General features: G+C 36.8%; 1 protein-coding gene across 1 annotated transcript; it reads left to right on the top strand.

The window, feature by feature from the left end:
- The first annotated feature begins 14,525 nt into the window (after positions 1 to 14,525).
- Positions 14,526 to 17,488, top strand: LOC117329933 (uncharacterized protein DDB_G0290685-like). Its single transcript, XM_033888165.1, has 3 exons — positions 14,526 to 14,744; positions 14,827 to 16,614; positions 16,730 to 17,488. Exons 1-3 carry the CDS (start codon positions 14,526 to 14,528, stop codon positions 17,486 to 17,488), a joined length of 2,766 nt encoding a protein of 921 aa, XP_033744056.1.
- Positions 17,489 to 17,838: the final 350 nt, after the last annotated feature.

Genomic DNA, 17,838 nt, shown 5'->3' with positions numbered 1-17,838 from the left:
AATACTCTTCATAGATGGAAGGGTCTTAAGGTACTTTACCAAAATTGTTAAATTTCATGACCCTGGGGTCTCATGTTTGCCCCTGGGGAGGGGGTAAACTTTACTATAGTTTATATAGGGAAATCACATTTTTGACTATTATTTGTTGAATTTTTATTGGAATTCATTCTAACTTGGTTAACATTATCAGCTTGGGATGACAGTTTAATGGTATGTACATGTTGGCCCTGGCTGACCCCCAGGGGCTGATGGGCGGGGCCAAAAAGGGTCAAATTAACTGAAATTTTAAAAATCTTTTTCTTACAACCCAAATAAGGTAGAATTAAATACTCTTCACAGATCGAAGGGTCTTAAGGTGCTTTACCATAATTGTATATCCATGACATAAGTAGTTTCAAATCGCGTGCGAAACGGTACTAGCACAGGGCGTTCTTCTGGTGTTACATTGTATCCGATGATACGCCAAAAGATGTTTCCATGATGGAATTACTCCTGGCCCCAGAGTCTAATTTCCAATTAAGTTAACGGCTATTTTGCTATCAACTTTCTATCCGCGTTGCTTCGAACATCACGAATTTAGCTTTTACATCTTCCTGTCTGCGACTTTGCGCGGAAGATTTTAAACTTTTCCACTTTCTCCCAATGTCTGTTTTAGCACCACCGTTCGCTTTCCCCGTATGGTCGACCCCATCAACCTTACTGTTTTAGGTCCAGAAATTGGCGATACTTGACTTTGGTTATTCCCTGATTTGAGCCTTCCCGAATCTAGGACTGACACACGATACACTATCAAGCGGTTGGGGTATTTACCGAAACGGACCGAAACGGAGATGGAATTACCGAAACGGAGGAAAATGGGGCTTAATTTAGCATTCTTTTCAGAGAACGGACCCGAATATATATTCTACAGTGTCTAACTGTGTCATATGTAAAATATCGGGGGTTTATTTGACCGAGAAGTATTTTAATTCGATTTTTTAATCATTCGCGATTAGCGGCCCGATTGTCGTCCGGGTTGCATTACCGAAATGGCCGATAATGGACCCGAAATCGATATTGTTACAAGAGAATGGACCAAATATTGTATTATTTGGTGTGTATAGATGTCAGAGGTAAAATATGTTTTATTTATTTTGCCTAGAAGTATTTAAAAATAATTATTAAAATACCCGATTGATGGCCCAATTTTCGATTGAGACGAACTACCGAAATGGAATTAAATTTACCTGAAATTATCTGTTTTTGAAGAGAAAGGACCCAAAATATTATTCTTCAGTAGATAATTGAATAATGTATGAAATATGAGGGGTTTATTTAACCTGGAAATGTTTTGAATTTATTTTTTAAAAACCTCGCGATGTCACATTCAGATTGTAAACAGAGTCGCTCGCATAGGGCGTGAGTAAAAGAAAGAGCCGGAAAACGGAAATCCGGATTATCTAAAAACATGCAAAAATACTTATAAATTTAGTTATAATTAATAAAAGGATTTCTTATTCTTTATAGGTTTTTAACAGAAATACCATGTTTGATTCTCTAAGTAAAATTGTTGTGGAACCTTTGGTAATTTTTAAAACAATTTATTTTAACAATTTATAAAAATAGTGATTTTTTTATTCTCGCCAATCCATATTTCAAACTTGAAGTAATTAATGAATTGAATTGAAGTCAAGGCAATGAATTAATATTTTTCCTATTATTTTTTAATAAACTGCAAAAAAGTGTCCAGATGACTTTTTGTGCCATGCTGTCACAAAATTTCCATTATAATTCTAAAATCAAAAATTAATATAAAAATATGATAGCCTGTCAAAAAAAAGCGACTGTAGTCTACAGTAATCCCAATCATTCAGTGGATAGTGGTACATATATAGGCCTATGCATATTTCTGTAATATGAACAGATCTTTTTTCTTATAACTTTAGAATGATCGAATGTTATCAAATTTAGATTAAGTCTCATCAAGAACAATAAGTGGATTATTGAATTCTAAATGAAATCAACATGTCAGTGTAACTTCAGCAAAAATTCATTATTGTTAAAAATCAGATCCATGAATAATATCTATTCTAAAAAAATCAACAGAATATTCATAATCCATCAGCTGTATACATGTACATGTATATAACAAGAGATCCCAGAGGGATCTACGCATCCACCATTGAGATTGATCTCTTTTCTACTTTTCCATTACTTTAATTCTTTTAATTATATGGGAAACCTACATATGAAGTCTAAGTTAGATCTTAAGAAAACTTTTGGAAAAGTATCAATAACGGATTTAACTGTCGATACGTATGGTGGGCTGGCTGCCTTTAAGAAATTTTGTTTTCCTGATCAGACTCAAAGATAAATAGGTAAAAGTAGGGAACAAGGGAATTTGTTAGGCAGTACTTTTCAAAAAATGGGAATTATAAGGAATTGTTTATGTACATGTACTTCCGTCTGATGATGGTGAGCAAAAATCTTTATACTGTAGGTTTTCTTTTTTTATGAATAAATTACTTAAAACATTCTGTCTTTTTTAAGATATAGGAAATATCTAGCTGCTTCTAACTAAGTGTATAAGTAGTGATGATATGATGATTAGATATACTTGATTAACTAGTTGTTTTACATAAGATGATCTGATATTAGTTTTTTGGTCGCTTTCGGGTCCTTTAATTACTTTAAGTCCCTGAGAATCATTCATGTGTCTTATTAATTAATTAGGACAAAACAACTATAATTGATTTTTGCTATACTGTATCTATATATCTTAATTTATTTTGAAAGATATAAATATCTTGTGTCATTTGTACAACCCTAAATCATGTTGTAAAGATTTTCAATATTTACTTGTCATTTTCAGAAAGGTGTGTACGTAACTCTGTAGGATCATGCAGATATTGTTAGAAACATTGGAAAACTAGCAACGCATTATTTTAATGATTTCCTTATAATACATGTATACTGTGCTGCTTTACATTAAGACATAAAATTCAGTAATCAACAGAAAAGTTGTTGAATTGAATTGAAAACCTTTTAGAAATCTTATTAACTTTCATTCACACACATTTCATAATTAAGATACCGTATAATTGAGTGTAGAAAAAAATCAGGAAAGCTTATCATTTAAAACAAAATCTCTTAAAGTTTGTACAATAAATTATGATGTTTTCCACAAACTTACTCACGTTTTCTGTCATATATGTTGCATACTTCAATTAATGAATACAAAAAAAATTGCAGTGTCTCAAATTCTAATATAATAAGTACCCAACCATGCAACCACGTTGCTCTGTGTTGTATTAATTTTAATTTTAAGAATGATTAAGATCAAAGAAACAATATAAAAACAAATTATACCTGTGGCTGTGCAAACATGGGCATTTCACTGTTGATACACCTGAAGCCATTAATGATATATTTCTTTTCAGGAGAATACAATATCAATGAAAAACCTACCAAATACCTGTGTAACAACTTATTGTTTATGTAACAAATCAAGTAGTTTTTGTTTGAACCTTGGAACCAGTTCTTTACATTGCAGAATCAACTGATGACTGAAGTCACTTATACATATACATGTATGTATATATGTAGCACTAAAAAATCAATAAAAAATATCATTTTTTTTATGAGGGGGCTTTTGTCCTAGGAGCTAATGTCTGGAGGGGCTACAGTTCTCCTGTAATGGCATGGGGGGGGGGGGGGGGGGGGGGGGGTGGCTTTTGTCCGTACCTCCTTATAATTACCATGTTGATGTTTTATAATTCCAAAATTCTCATTATGATGAGCAAATTCACACACATGAAATTGTATAATGCAAAAATAAGAATTTACATTGCATGATAATATAATACCTATTACCTAATATGCAAGAAATAGCGAGTGCAGGACAAAGAAGATTATGATCATTTCCATTTTTATGACATTGCTATATATTATTACCTTAACTTGGTGAAGAGTATATGATTATGAACATTATATAGTTAACTACTTAATTGGATCCAATTTCTGTATGAATTACTTACTTGACAATATTAATTTGCGATATGTAAATTTTACATATTACTCCACATCACCCTTTTAGCCAACTAATACTTTCAGATATGAAAGTTATTTCTAAAATATTTGAAGATTAATTTTTCACACCTTGGGAGATGATTGACATGCCTGTGTAACTTACACTAATTGACCAGTGTATTGAAAGTCCCCTTAGGCTATAACTGAAGTGTCCAGGTGTAACACACCTGTGTTGAAGGTGGAGAGAGGGGGTACGGACAAAAGCCCCCCCCGGACATTAGCCCCCCCGGACATTAGCCCCTAGGACAAAAGCCCCCCCGGACATTAGCCCCTTCACACTAATCAAAAAGTGGACAAAAGCCCCTTCATAAAAAAAAATTATATTTATTTTTTTTTATTTTTTATATTTTTATTTATTCATTTTTTTTTTTTAATTACAATATATGTTTTAGCAGTGGTTATATTAAGTGCTACATATATATGTAAGTGACTTCAGTCACCAGTGGCTTCTGCAATGTAAACAACTACTTGGACTGTTACATAAACAATAAGCTGTTACACAGGTGTTTGGTAGGTTTTTCATTGATGTTGTATTCTCCTCATTAATGGCTTCATGTGTATCAACAGTGAAATTTCAAATTGTTTTTATATTGTTTCTTTGATTTTAATCATTCCTAAAATTAAAATTACAACACAGAGCAACATGTTTGGTTAGGTACTTATTATGTTATAATTTGAGACACTGCAAATAGAGATCAAATGTTTATTGCTTTTGTAGGCATTTCTTTGATTAACAATATTTGCGGTATATTAGGAAGTCAGAAATTATGTGTAATCAGTAACAATTTGTTCAGCATGGAGATCATACGTACTGCCAAAGGTGGAGTGAAACTATGTGTAGATGGTTATATGTTTACGAAGAAAGGTACATTTCCTGAAATGTTCAGCTTACTTAATAATATAAAGTTTGAACAAATAAATTATGATGTTTAACCACAGACATATAATGCAGCTCTGACATTGAACCAAGGACCTTCATTTTCCACACAATTATTCTCCAAATTTCAGAGATAAAAACAGCAGTATATACTGTATACAGTTTTTGTTTTTCAAAAGTACAGATTTATTTAAAGTATACCAGCTAAATTTATAATGAAGGGGCTTTTGTCCGGGGGGGGCTAATGTCCGGGGGGGCTTTCGTCCGGAGGGGCTTTTGTCCTAGGGGCTAATGTCCGGGGGGGCTAATGTCCGGGGGGGCTTTTGTCCTACACTCGGAGAGAGAGAGAGATTTCACCTGTGAGATATATTTAAGAGTTAATTTCCTAAGATTTAAATACAAATGTATAACAGGTATAAATTAAATCTTTGTTAAATTATGTTCAATGAACATCAGTATAAAACTCAAAAGTTGAGTATGAATTAAAAATATTGTATCAGGTTCTGAGCTTGTTCTCTTCTTTTGTGCCTTGTGCAATTACTTTTGTGCCTTGTGCAATTAATATTAAGTACATTAAATATTCAATAATAACATTAAAATATATATATAGCATAGGCAATATTAAAAACATATGTTATTTTGATTATGGCACATTTTACCAAAATAAGAATATATCTAATAAACCCATAATAAACCTTAAATTATATATATATAATAAACCACAATATTCCAAAATTGTTTTAATTTAAATGAATAAAAAAATCAACAACAAAAAACTGATAAGAGGGCGTCATATAAGCAAAATATTTTATGTATATTCCATGGAGGCCCTAAAAAAGTTCAAGGAGAATAAGACCATCAGTGACAGTTGTGTATTCAGATGGGCTTCTAAATTTCAAACTTGCCACAGTGAAGATATGATTAAAATGATGGTCCATTAGATGGTTTCAATTCATAAGAAAACTTCAAGAGATTCTTCTTCAAGTGTACTAAACATGTATGTTTAATGTTTTCCATAATAAGGTAAACTAAAGGCTAAGACATATTGTTTTAATTTGCTTAGCTTATACATAGGATTTCACATCAATATATATCCATACGTATATTTAGATGGATTTTTCCTTGTGAAGTAGGCATGTCATCTAAATTACAAAATAAAATAAAATCGAACACATCATTCAATACATGAATTTTATTCAATTATTTGAGAGATGGTATTTTGCCTCAATTACTAATAATATTCAGACCTTTTCTATTATTAATTGAAATAAAACATAAATATCCATAGGTTTTTAAAAGATCAGTTTTGTGTTTGTTATGATATTAAAATTGATTAAAAAATATACATGTATAAAAAAAATTTACAGCATAAATGAACACTTTTAGTTCATTATAAACTCCTGAAGTGAAAATTTCATCAATATTTAAGACATGTTTCATATTAATAAGTCGGACCAAAGAAACACTTTAACTTTTTTTTTGCAAATTTTGACACTGTTGTAGATTTATAAATTTGAATTTACCATTTACATGTTTCCAACAAGGAATTTTTCCTAAGTCTAGACTTGCATTGATTTCAGTGATAGGATGATGATATTTCGACCCAATATTTTTTAGATTAACAAGAGGCCCATGGGCCTTAACGGTCACCTGATTTTTGAAATATTTCAGTAAATTTGAATGAAAGAATGAATTTCAAAACAAACAAGAGATCCCAGAGGGATCTTGGCGCCCACCATTGAATGATCTTTATAGGTTCCATGTTAGATTGATCTTTTCTCTACTTTTCCCTTCCTCTAAGTCTTACTAATCTGTGTAAATTCAGAAACAGCCCTCTAGTACTTTTCAAACAAGGGGAACCTATATATAAAATTTAAGATTTAGCGATAATGGCTGTCTGTTGTTTTCGGATTGGTCCCAAAATGCAACACCAGGGACCAAGGGGAAGATCCCTTCAGTTTGTTATCGCTATTTTACAGAAGGTAAAATAGCGATAACAAACTTCAATTGTCAAAATACAAGATGGCTGCCTGTTGGGCAGGTTGTTTTCTGACTGGTCTCAAAATCCAATATGCATAACTAGGCACAGAGGGCAACCTACAAATGAAATTTCAGAAAGATCCCTTCAGCAATTTCTGATAAATAGTGATACCAAACTTCAATTGTCAAAATCCAAGATGGCTGCCTGTCGGCCATGTTGTTTTCCGATTGGTCTCAAAATGCAATATGCATAACTAGGCACCGAGGGGAACCTACAAATGCTAGTAACTTTGTCACATTTAATTGTAAACTCTGGATTTACATTAAGATAAGTGAAAATTAATGTTTTTCAAAGGACATATACTGGAAACAATATTCAATTCGAACTCAGTAATAATTCGAATTAACTCGGTAAACGTGTTCACAAAGTTTACCAATCATTCAGTACGGCACGGAAAACGGTAACTATATACATTAAATACTAGTGGGAACTAAGGCTAAGTTAGCCCGTGATTGGACCGGACCGTGGACAGTAGTCGCACGGCTTAGTGATGTGTTATTTAGAATTCGTTACTCCGGAAGATCAGAGCCAGTTGTAATACACAGCCTTACGGAGGTACACGTACTGGGGACAGCGCGACCGACCCCAGCACAGCGGGAGCTTCCACCCCTACCAATAATTTACCTAAGCGTTTGGACTCGCCAGGTCCAACGACTGACCAGAAGTGGACACCCCTCGTTGTCAGGACAACGCGAACTGGGCGAGCCATCGAAACTTAAGAGACCTCAGTTTTAAACTTCAAAGGACTTACGAAGATCATCGACTATTGCCCTTTATGGACGCATGCCAAATAGGGATGAAGATTGGATTACGTAGTTATCATCGACATAATTATTGCCCTATATGGACGCAGGCCCCTGGGGGGATGAAGAATGGATTTTGTTTTGAATCGGTAAAGATTTCAACTTTTTGAAGCGACTGAACTTATCTAATTCAAAAAGTGATGTTCGTTGAACTGTTATTTTGGATCATTATCAGAGAACATTCAGGACTTTTAATGGATTATTAACTTTTTAATAGGAACCGTGCAAAATTATCAAGGGATTTAAACGTTGATACTTTGATCTGGTGTTTGAACTGTGATATTAATTCAAACTTTCGACTTGGATTAGAACATTTAGTGAAATACGGAAAATCGTTACTTTTGGATTTGTAACTTTGAAATGGATTGAACTATGCAGAATTACCAAAGGATTATTACGTGCGTGGATACTTTACAGTGACATTATATAACTGAACTTTGTGATATCAAAAAGTGACTTAAAGTAATTTCCGATGGATATATTATTTAGGACAAACACACTAACTGTGATTATTAGTTATTGTTTCCGTGGATCACATTTATACATGTGAATTTTTGGAATTTATTTCACTGTGTCAAAGGTAATGTACGAATAGCATGTTCATTAATATTATAGTTGTGAGTATTGCCTCCAATGTTAGATTTCTATCTTAGATGTAACTCAAATTAAGGGTTATGGGTGGATTTTATCTCAATATTGTAGTATATCGTATTAGTGGATACGTATACTTGGGGGTTTGGACGTTACAACTAAACCATACATATATTTGTTATTTCATATCTGAAATATACTTGAAAAATGATATTCGATTGTGTCCGTGTAGCCAAATAGGTAGGATATCGATGTAAAATGGAGAATTTATATACAGTCTGATGACGTTATATGTGTGCAGGAGTATAACGTGTGATAGAGATGTACGAAGAGTACGAGTTGTTGTATGTTTTTGTAGACTAGGTACATTTTTGAAAACATTACGGTAAACCAGTAAAATGTATGTTAATATTTTGGTAGACATTAGTTTTACAATGTTTGATTGAACTTTGCGGACAGCCGCCAGGAGCTCGTAAGCGATCGATGTTAGCTATAGACTTGTAAACATTATTTTTATTACTCAAAGAAGTACGTAATATTTGGTGCGTTTAATGTTTTAGTGCCAAAACGTTTTGAAATAGTGTAGAATGTCAGGAAATAATATTTGACATTGAAGTTTAGACTCGTACATGTCGTAAGAAAAGTTTTGTTAATGCAAACGCAAAATGGTATTTTAATATGTTTTATGTTTTCACGTTAGAAAAGATAGATTGCTTTTGTTACGAAAACTATTAACTATGTATGACGTTTGTGGGGACACAAACTCTTCGAAAGAAGGGGGTTGTGTAGTGAACTAGGAAATAGACAAGTTTTATATATTATGTGTTCAAAGTTACCTAGAGTAGTTAAAGCTATACGCTATAGTCAGCCAAATCTTTTTTTTGGAGTTGCTTCCCTTAGATCAGTAGTTAATTAACCCGTTTTAGGTTTACACCCTTCATTCTATATCAAGGTAAAATATAACCAAACGATAGAACCTGAAAGTCAGTCGTTATTAGGTAGCACACGGTCTGTGGGACCAGTGGTCAGTGCCTAGGGCTATATTTGGAAATGACGAGATAGGGGTTTAGATACGCCCATATTTCGGGTTAAAGGTCAGGATTGGTCAATTGACCACATCCTCAATTCATACATATTAATTAACCCTTAGGGGATATAAAAGGACTTGCGCGTTTTGCATAAGGAGTTGTGTCCTAGGCTCGGTTATAACCGGAACAAGGACGTTAAGCCCCATCAATCAATCAATCAATCATAAGGAGTTTTGTCCTTCGGAAGGGACGTTAATCCGGGGTCCGGTGTACGGTGAGTCACGCCGTGCACGTTAAAGATCCTCTGCTGGTATTCGAACAAGAGTAGGCTAATTGCTAGCCGCCACAGAGTATAGGTTCATAGAGATCTAGATTAGGATAATGTAGGGCATTAAGGCAATTCAGTGACAGGTCAAAATTTTTTTTTTTTTTTTTTTTTTTTTTGGACATAGAGATAATCGTCTGTCCCTCTCATATTAGATCATTTGGCGATGACGAAATGCGAAATTGCTCCCTATTTAGTGCCCCGACCCACCCCTTTCCCCTTAGTGTCCTAGGCTCGGTTATAACCGGAACAAGGACGTTAAGCCCCATCAATCAATCAATCAAAAAGCATAAGGAGTTCTCCAGCAGCTTTCAGTCTAAACGGACTTAGTGCCGTTTTGGATGTACATATTTAGGATATGTAGACTTAGATTTGTTTAAATGTGTGTGAACTGTTAAGTATGAATGCGCCGGCGATAGTGTGGAAGATGGATGAAACTGCATTGGATTGTATTGTACATTCGGGATTTTCCTGTGGATTAATAAATATAAGTAAACTTTATATCCAGTGTTGAATTATGTTTATCACACCACAACCATCCCAAAAAGAACTTTCACGTCCCGTGTTCATGGAGAGCGGACGTTACACTTTTTACAGTTTTTGGACTTGATACATACCGTACAGATTATCGTGAATCAGAAACTGAAAAAAGATGTGTATTTATGGAAGTATACGGGAAATTTCCAAAAATAATAACTGTGGCTGCCGGACCAAGTTTCTCTGAAAATTAGTTCCACAATGCAACGGCGAGTTTTACTGTGCATACAAAATGGCGGAACGCCAGACCGATTCTGCCAAAAAAAGACACAAAAATGAATGGAATCGGCATAACTCGAGTATTTCCTTTGGAAAGGAAATGATTCGTTGGAACTTAACGAGAGAAGAAAAAGGAATAGACTCGAGTTCCGATTTTTCCGGACGTCCATTTGATTGCTGGTTAGCTTTTGAACATTGTGAACTTCACCGATCTAAGACTTATTTTAGATCAGAAGGGAACAGTTTCAGCTTGCTACGCAGAAAAAAAAATCCTGAACCGTTTTATAAATATTTAAAGAAAAAACCCGGCCGGCCCCCAAACCACTTGATTTGTTTGAACATCAAGCTGTTAAAGGCACAATTAATTAGTCAAGCATGCTTTTTATAATTCAAGCAGAATCGATAAAACATATACCCAGACAAAATAAGATGCTATAATAAGATGCTATTCTTAGTGATTTTTTTGTGAAATATAAATTTGCTCCAATTCTATCCAAACTTTGTAATGTCTTTTTTTTCCCGGGTGATTTCCCTTCAATATAGCCCAGACTGGTTAGCCCGTTGTCTGTATAATGTGACCGGGTGGGGTGTCCTGCTGGGTGTCTTCGGCAGTATGCTTCAGTGAGGTAGCGCTATAAATCGGCAAAAGTTCCGGCCTATCGCAAGGAGACTTAATACGAACATACCGCATCCTCCCAAAACACCCATACGCACTCACCACACGCATGCATGTCGCACGTACGGGAGGCCGTCCTTAAATGACCTTAGCTGTTAATAGGACGTTAAACAAAATAACCCTAACCCAACTCAATATAGTCCAATGGTATCATTTTTCCTTTGTTCAAAAAGAGTGACGCCAATGATACAAACAATTACAGAGTAATAACTCTTGTAAGCTGTTTAAGTTATTTACTGGTGGTAATAGACTGCTAGATTGGTCTAGGGATGCTCTGTTTGGTTTTAAACCTGGTTTTGGAAGTAATGAAGCTATTTTTGCTAAGTTTATATCGTATAATTAAGAAAATGCTTCCAAACAATCGTAAACTTTATTGCTGTTTTGTTGATTAATGTAAGGCGTGAATAGAAATAAATAAGTGGAAAGCTATTAAATGTTTTTTGAAGTCTTTATCTGAAGGTCTGAAATCATGTGTTAGATCCAAGTCTGTTTATTTGAATTTTTTCTATTTCCCGAGGTTTGATGCATGGGGAGGGGTTATCTCCCTTCCTTTACTCCATGTAATAGTTCCTCCTGTGACGCCCTAGTCTTCCAGAGATATTTCTTCTTATGCGCGCAGATGACACTGTCCTTTTCTCAGAATCTGCCTCTGGCTTGCAAATAATGTAAGTTTCCTTAAAACAATAGAGCAGAAATTGACCACCAATACTGAGAAAAAGAATGTATTTCGTAATAGTGTAATTAAGTTTTGCAAGCTGTCGAAAGACTTTAATTTAAAGGCAACGAAAAGGAGAATTTTCATCGCTTTACTTACTTAGGTATTGTGTTCAGCTTAAACGGCAAGTTCACAAAAACTCGAGTTAATGTTGCTGTACAAGGCTGTTAATGTATATATAGTGCCTCTCCTAATGTAGAATCTAAAATGAATGTTTTTGATGTTTACATCTCCTCTATTCTTAATAACGGCAAACACCAAGGGTTTCCCGCCAAAGTAGAAAAGGTTCATGCTAATTTTTGAGAAGGATTCTTAAAACGAATACACCATATTTTAAGATGTATTCGCAAATAGGACGTTTGCCTGTACATAACATCAGAAAATATCGAATAATCAAATATTGGTTGAACTTGAAATTGATTAAATGTGACAATGTTGTTCTGTCAGTTTACGGAGGGAGGGAGGATTGTAATCATAGAAATTGTAATTGGCGTTGTTAGGGTAAACAATAGTTGTTGTCTTCTGGTTTTGGTAGTGTCTAGTTAACTCATTATGTTGATAATAGAAAGGGTATTTTTACATTGCTTTAAGCAGAGTTTGATAGATGATTTTATTCAAGTAAGAAATGATTTAATTGAAAGTTCATTTTAGACAGCTTCATACTGCAATTTTACCTTACAAAGTCTATTCCTGAAGCGTGTCGTCATCTCATTTCGAAATTAAGACTTTCATCTCATAAGCTTTATGTAGAAGGCCGGTATCGTAACATCACAGTGACCAATAGCTTATGTCGTTATTCTAACCAAAACCAAGTAGAGGGCGAGTTCCATTTGTTCTTATTTGTGGACTATATGTTGATATTCGTAAGAAAATGGCTGATTAAAAGATATTAAAGGAACCGTCCTTTTTCATTCAACCTTATCCAACCACTATCTATACGTAATAAAAAGAGCTATGTCATCTTGAGAAGTATTTGCAATGAAGCTAGTTAATATAGTTGAGATTCCAACCTTGGTTTTAGTTCAGTATCCAATTTTAATTCAACAGACCCGAGGATCCAATTACAGAATTGATAACAAGACAAACAGAGGTATATTAAGATATCACAGATACATATATAAACAATATAAGATGTGTAACATTCGCAAAGTAAGTGTGAAATACATGTAACATAAGGCTTATTTCAAACACGTTACCTTTAGGTGAGATATAAAGGAAGGCAATTTACAATTAAATATACCGCTTAGGTCACCGGCGTTTCTGTTAAAAGAAATTACTGCACGATTTATTGCACTAGATTTTCTAAGATTGATCCTATTAGGCGAACACATTGTAAAACTCCAGAAGAACGTTAGGGACTAGAATACCTATCTTTTCTTCTAAATACTGACAATCAAAAAGTCCGTGAATACATTTAAAAAGGAAAAAGATATGCATATATTGCCGTCTACTTTCCAATGTAGGCAGGTTAAAATGTTTACAAAAATCAGAATAAGTAATCCAAGTGCGCCTTAAAACACAAATATTTCAAAAAATCTCTTTGGACCGATTCCAGTTGATGAATTAAGGTAGTTTGGTGAGGTGACCAGATTACACTGCCGTATTCTAACCAGACTGATATATAATGACCGTATCACTGAAACGTTTTTAAAATATTTACAAGAACGCTTTATTCATGTGTGATGTGTTTATCTCCAGTTATACCTATTGTTTGGTCCATTACTAACTATTCTAGCAAAACGTTTATACATACAGCTTCGTTCATCCTTTGTTGTTGGAATGATGTTTATTTGTCCCTATCGCCAGTTACGCCTATTGTTTTGTCCACCCCCCTAACTTACATATGGTAGACATGTTGAGGTAATTGATGTTTCTATGTACATACTTATGAGTCGTAAGGTTTCAAGTTGAATACACTACTGAACACTGAACAGCATACTGTTAGAACACAACCACAGACCGGCCCGTTTCTCGGCTTCCTGAAAAACACAAACCGCCACGGGTAGGGAGCGTCTAACCACACACCGCGGATCTTCACTGATAAGCGCTCTACCCGACTAAGTTATCGCGGTCCCCTATTTCAGCATATGCTGTTATCACTAAATTCATATTTAAAGTTGTTATATACTTCTACTTCTGTGGTTCTGTAGAATTCTTTATAGTACAGGACTAGTGTGTCAAACTTTTTTGAGAAATTGCCTTTTGACAATAGCTTCATGGCCGTATTTCTGCCTTTCGGTACTGTAAACAGGCTCTGGGGGCAGAGTCATGATAAAGTGCTGTGGTAGCCTATACTGTACGCCCCTGCTTAAAGCTGGTAATGTTGCATTCCCTGAGGTATATATATTGTATACAAATATTACATACATGTATGCATCAAGCCGGACAGACAGTCATTTGTCAAAGTCATAGTGGTGAGGGAGAACACTGTCTAGTTGTAATTATTATTTATAGTCTGGTCGTTCTAGGAAGGTATTCAGACTTTTCGCGAGACAGAATATTGTACTAAACGAATTTTAATCGATCGTATAATTTTGCCTAACCCAGACAAAATCAGAAATTGGAATCGAAATAAAGAGATACAACAGGAGTCGAAAGGTATCCGAGCAATCAGAATACAACATCGTGAACCGACACACCGAGGGATGTCACAACAAAAGAGAAGAGGACATCGTGAACAACACATCAAGGGATATCACAACAAAAGAGAAGGCGGCATCATGGACTGGAACATCGGGGGATATCACAACAAAGGAGAGGGCGACATCGTGGACTGGAACATCGGGGGATATCACAACAAAAGAGACGGCGACATCGTGAACCGAACCATCGGGGGATATCACAACAAAAGAGAAGGCGACATCGTGAACAAAACATCGAGGGATATCACAACAAAAGAGACGGCGACATCATGAACCGAAACATCGAGGGATATCACAACAAAAGAGACGGCGACATCGTGAACTGAAACATCGAGGGATATCACAACAAAAGAGACGGCGACATCGTGAACCGAAACATCGAGGGATATCACAACAAAAGAGACGGCGACATCGTGAACCGAAACATCGAGGGATATCACAACAAAAGAGACGGCGACATCGTGAACCGAAACATCGAGGGATATCACAACAAAAGAGAAGGCAACATCGTGAACCGAAACATCGAGGGATATCACAACAAAAGAGAAGACGACATCGTGAACCGAAACATCGAGGGATATCACAACAAAAGAGAAGACGACATCGTGAACTGCAACATCGAGGGATATCGCAACAAAAGAGAAGGCGACATCGGGAACCGAAACATCAAGGGATATCACAACAAAAGAGACGGCGACATCGTGAACCGACACACCGAGGGATATCACAACAAAAGAGACGGCGACATCGTGAACTGGAACATCGAGGGATATCACAACAAAAGAGAAGGCGACATCGTGAACTGGAACATCGAGGGATATCACAACAAAAGAGACGGCGACATCGTGGACTGGAACATCGAGGGATATCACAACAAAAGAGAAGGCGACATCGTGGACTGGAACATCGAGGGATATCACAACAAAAGAGACGGCGACATCGTGGACTGGAACATCGAGGGATATCACAACAAAAGAGACGGCGACATCGTGAACCGAAATATCGAGGGATATCACAACAAAAGGGAAGGCGACATCGTGAACCGAAACATCGAGGGATATCACAACAAAAGGGAAGGCGACATCTTGAACCGAAACATCGAGGGATATCACAACAAAAGAGAAGGCGACATCGTGAACCGAAACATCGAGGATATCACAACAAAAGAGACGGCGACATCGTGGACTGGAACATCGAGGGATATCACAACAAAAGAGACGGCGACATCGTGGACTGGAACATCGAGGGATATCACAACAAAAGAGACGGCGACATCGTGGACTGGAACATCGAGGGATATCACAACAAAAGAGACGGCGACATCGTGAACCGAAACATCGAGGGATATCACAACAAAAGGGAAGGCGACATCGTGAACCGAAACATCGAGGGATATCACAACAAAAGGGAAGGCGACATCTTGAACCGAAACATCGAGGGATATCACAACAAAAGAGAAGGCGACATCGTGAACCGAAACATCGAGGGATATCACAACAAAAGAGACGGCGACATCGTGAACCGACACACCGAGGGATATCACAACAAAAGAGACGGCGACATCGTGATCCGACACACCGAGGGATATCACAACAAAAGAGACGGCGACATCGTGAACCGACACACCGAGGGATATCACAACAAAAGAGAAGGCGACATCGTGAACCGACACACCGAGGGATATCACAACAAAAGAGAAAGCGACATCGAGAACCGACACACCGAGGGATATCACAACAAAAGAGAAGGCGACATCGTGAACCGACACACCGAGGGATATCACAACAAAAGAGAAAGCGACATCGAGAACCGACACACCGAGGGATATCACAACAAAAGAGAAAGCGACATCGAGAACCGACACACCGAGGGATATCACAACAAAAGAGAAGGCGACATCGTGAACCGAAACATCGAAGGATATCACAACAAAAGAGAAGGCGACATCGTGAACTGGAACATCGAGGGATATCACAACAAAAGAGAAGGCGACATCGTGAACTGGAACATCGAGGGATATCACAACAAAAGAGACGGCGACATCGTGAACCGAAACATCGAGAGATATCACAACAAAAGAGAAGGCGACATTGTAAACCGAAACATCGAGAGATATCACAACAAAAGAGACGGCGACATCGTAAACCGAAACATCGAGAGATATCACAACAAAAGAGAAGGCGACATCGTGAACTGAAACATCCGAGGGATATCACAACAAAAGAGAAGGCGACATCGTGAACCGAAACATCGAGGGATATCACAACAAAAGAGAAGGCGACATCGTGAACCGAAACATCGAGGGATATCACAACAAAAGAGACGGCGACATCGTGAACCGAAACATCGAGGGATATCACAACAAAAGAGAAGGCGACATCGTGAACCGAAACATCGAGGGATATCACAACAAAAGAGAAGGCGACATCGTGAACCGAAACATCGAGGGATATCACAACAAAAGAGAAGGCGACATCGTGAACCGAAACATCGAGGGATATCACAACAAAAGAGAAGGCGACATCGTGAACTGGAACATCGAGGGATATCACAACAAAAGAGAAGGCGACATCGTGAACCGAAACATCGAGGGATATCACAACAAAAGAGAAGGCGACATCGTGAACCGAAACATCGAGGGATATCACAACAAAAGAGAAGGCGACATCGAGAACCGAAACATCGAGGGATATCACAACAAAAGAGAAGGCGACATCGTGAACCGAAACATCGAGGGATATCACAACAAAAGAGAAGGCGACATCGAGAACCGAAACATCGAGGGATATCACAACAAAAGAGAAGGCGACATCGTGGACTGGAACATCGGGGGATATCACAACAAAAGAGATGGCGACATCGTGAACCGAAACATCGAGGGATATCACAACAAAAGAGACGGCGACATCGTGAACCGACACACCGTGGGATATCACAACAAAAGAGAATGTGACATCGTGAACTGAAACATCGAGGGATATCACAACAAAGAGAAGACGACATCGTGAACTGAAACATCGAGGAATATCACAACAAAAGAGAAGGTGACATCGTGAACCGAAACATCGAGGGATATCACAACAAAAGAGACGGCGACATCGTGAACCGACACACCGTGGGATATCACAACAAAAGAGACGGCGACATCGTGAACTGGAACATCGAGGATATAACAACAAAAGAGAAGGCGACATCGCCATACGACGTGAGACCAAACATTACAAGGGGAAGAGGGGTACCGCTGGTCATATTCTGCTGTCATCATGAATTCTTTCTGTTACTGAATTAACAAATTTGATGATTACACATGTGCGAT

This window comes from Pecten maximus, chromosome 6 (assembly GCF_902652985.1).
Source record: "Pecten maximus chromosome 6, xPecMax1.1, whole genome shotgun sequence".
Taxonomy (NCBI): domain Eukaryota; kingdom Metazoa; phylum Mollusca; class Bivalvia; order Pectinida; family Pectinidae; genus Pecten; species Pecten maximus.
This window is presented reverse-complemented; position numbering and strand designations above follow the sequence as displayed.

Excerpts from the sequence above, each read along its gene's own strand:
- LOC117329933 (XM_033888165.1), top strand. The coding sequence starts at position 14,526 with ATGTCACAACAAAAGAGAAGAGGACATCGTGAACAACACATCAAGGGA. Across the intron at positions 14,745-14,826 it reads ACAAAAGAGAAGGCGACATC|AGACGGCGACATCGTGAACT; the intron begins GTGAACAAAACA and ends TCACAACAAAAG. Across the intron at positions 16,615-16,729 it reads ACAAAAGAGAAGGCGACATT|GGATATCACAACAAAAGAGA; the intron begins GTAAACCGAAAC and ends GAAACATCCGAG.